General features: G+C 33.6%; 1 protein-coding gene across 1 annotated transcript; it reads left to right on the top strand.

Annotated features, from left to right (window-relative positions):
• The first annotated feature begins 335 nt into the window (after positions 1-335).
• LOC127690017 (olfactory receptor 8B3-like) lies at positions 336-1268 on the top strand. Its single transcript, XM_052189585.1, has one exon. It carries the CDS (start codon positions 336-338, stop codon positions 1266-1268), a length of 933 nt encoding a protein of 310 aa, XP_052045545.1.
• The last annotated feature ends 609 nt before the right edge of the window (positions 1269-1877 follow it).

Below are 1877 nucleotides of genomic sequence, written 5' to 3'. Positions count from 1 at the left end.
AGACTTGGTTTTATGTGTTTGAATTGAACATGACTTATATAAAATGAATACACAATTGTAAAATGTAATCTGTTCAGACTTAAACATTTTTAAGTATTATTAACATACTGAACACTGGGACACCAGAACTGAATCATACTTTGTAAATGGAACATTTTACTCTTCCTTGACATTTCCTGATATAGTCTCCCATAAACTCCCGCAAGCAGGTGAGGGATTTTCAGGTATTACAAGTATATTTGTCATATGGAAGGGAGAACAAATAGTTGTAAATTCTCTGTGGCTCTGTACTTTCACTGTTTTATTTTTATCTCCACAGATTCTACTAGAGAAGAATGGCCCTGACAAATGGCTCTTTGGTAACAGAATTCATACTCATGGGTTTAACAGATAACCCTGACCTCCAAGTACCCTTGTTCTTAGTTTTCCTAGTAATGTATATGATAACAGCCTTTGGAAATTTGACCTTGATCCTTCTCACTGTGCTCAACTCTCACCTTCACACCCCTATGTACTTTTTCCTCTTTAACTTGTCCTTCATAGACCTTTGCTATTCTTCAGTTATTACACCCAAAATGCTGATGAACTTTGTACTAAAGAAGAATCTTATTGGTTTCACTGGATGTATGACTCAACTCTACTTCTTCTGTTTTTTTGTCATCTCTGAATGTTATGTCCTGACAGCAATGGCCTATGATCGCTATGTGGCTATCTGCAATCCACTCATGTATAATGTTGCCATGTCCCCCAAAGTCTGTTCCTATCTTATGCTTGGTTCCTATTTGATGGGGTTTATGGATGCCATGATCCATACTGGATGCATCCTGAGACTGACATTCTGTGATGGGAACATCATCAACCACTACTTCTGTGATCTTCTGCCTTTGATGCAGCTCTCCTGCACAAGTACCTATGTAAATGAGGTAGAGATTTTCATTGTAGGGGGGAAAGATATCACTGTACCTAGTATTGTCATCCTTATTTCTTATGGCTTCATCCTCTCTAATATCCTCCAAATAAAATCCACTGGGGGCAGATCTAAAGCCTTCAACACCTGCAGTTCTCACATTATTGCTGTTTCCCTGTTCTATGGGTCATGTGCATTTATGTATCTAAAACCCCCCTCAGCTGGATCTTTGAATGAGGGAAAAGTGTCTTCTGTATTCTATACCATTGTAGTGCCCATGATGAACCCTTTAATCTACAGCTTGAGAAATAAAGATGTTAAACTTGCCCTGAGAAAAACTTTCAGCACAAGAAAATTTTAATGATATACATAATATCTTTATTACATTTGTGACAGATCCAAGATTTTCTTGGTGTAGTGCCTACTTCTCTAACGTGGTTTTTCATCACAGTGAGGTAATTTATATTTCTCTTTCCATATTTTTGGTGAAAGTTTTCTTTGTTTCAACACTGTTGTCATATGTAATTTCAGTATTTAAACATTTTAAAATTAGTTACTATTAATTGAAGTATTTTCAAAATGGTTATAGAATTTGCTCTAAATAAATGGTTTAGCAGTGATTACATAAATTAAAAATGGTTAGTTAATATTAAATTGGACAATTATCCTTAATTATGTCTCTATGAAATGACTGTTTTCTGATTCACTTGTTTCTTCACTGATTAAAAATTTAACTCCAAACATTCTTTAGTTACATTAGTTCTATCACTGATTTTCTAGCACATTTGAATATGAACTCAATTTACTGAATATTAAAAATATCATTTCACTAAGACAATATTGGGATAACAATTCCCTTTTGGAATTTTGTTATGGATTGAGGAAATATAATGCTAATTTAAACTGCATTACTTTGAATCTTTTTTTTAATTTTTTTTATTCGATATAATTTATTTACATTTCAAATGAT

The sequence above is a fragment of the Apodemus sylvaticus genome, chromosome 7 (genome assembly GCF_947179515.1).
Source record: "Apodemus sylvaticus chromosome 7, mApoSyl1.1, whole genome shotgun sequence".
In the NCBI taxonomy this organism is placed as follows: Eukaryota; Metazoa; Chordata; class Mammalia; order Rodentia; family Muridae; genus Apodemus; species Apodemus sylvaticus.
The sequence above is the reverse complement of the archived record's forward strand: the minus strand, read 5'-3'. Positions and strand labels throughout refer to the sequence as shown.

What these genes read in the sequence shown, in the direction of transcription:
- LOC127690017 (XM_052189585.1), top strand. Translation starts at nt 336, where the DNA reads ATGGCCCTGACAAATGGCTCTTTGGTAACAGAATTCATACTCATGGGT.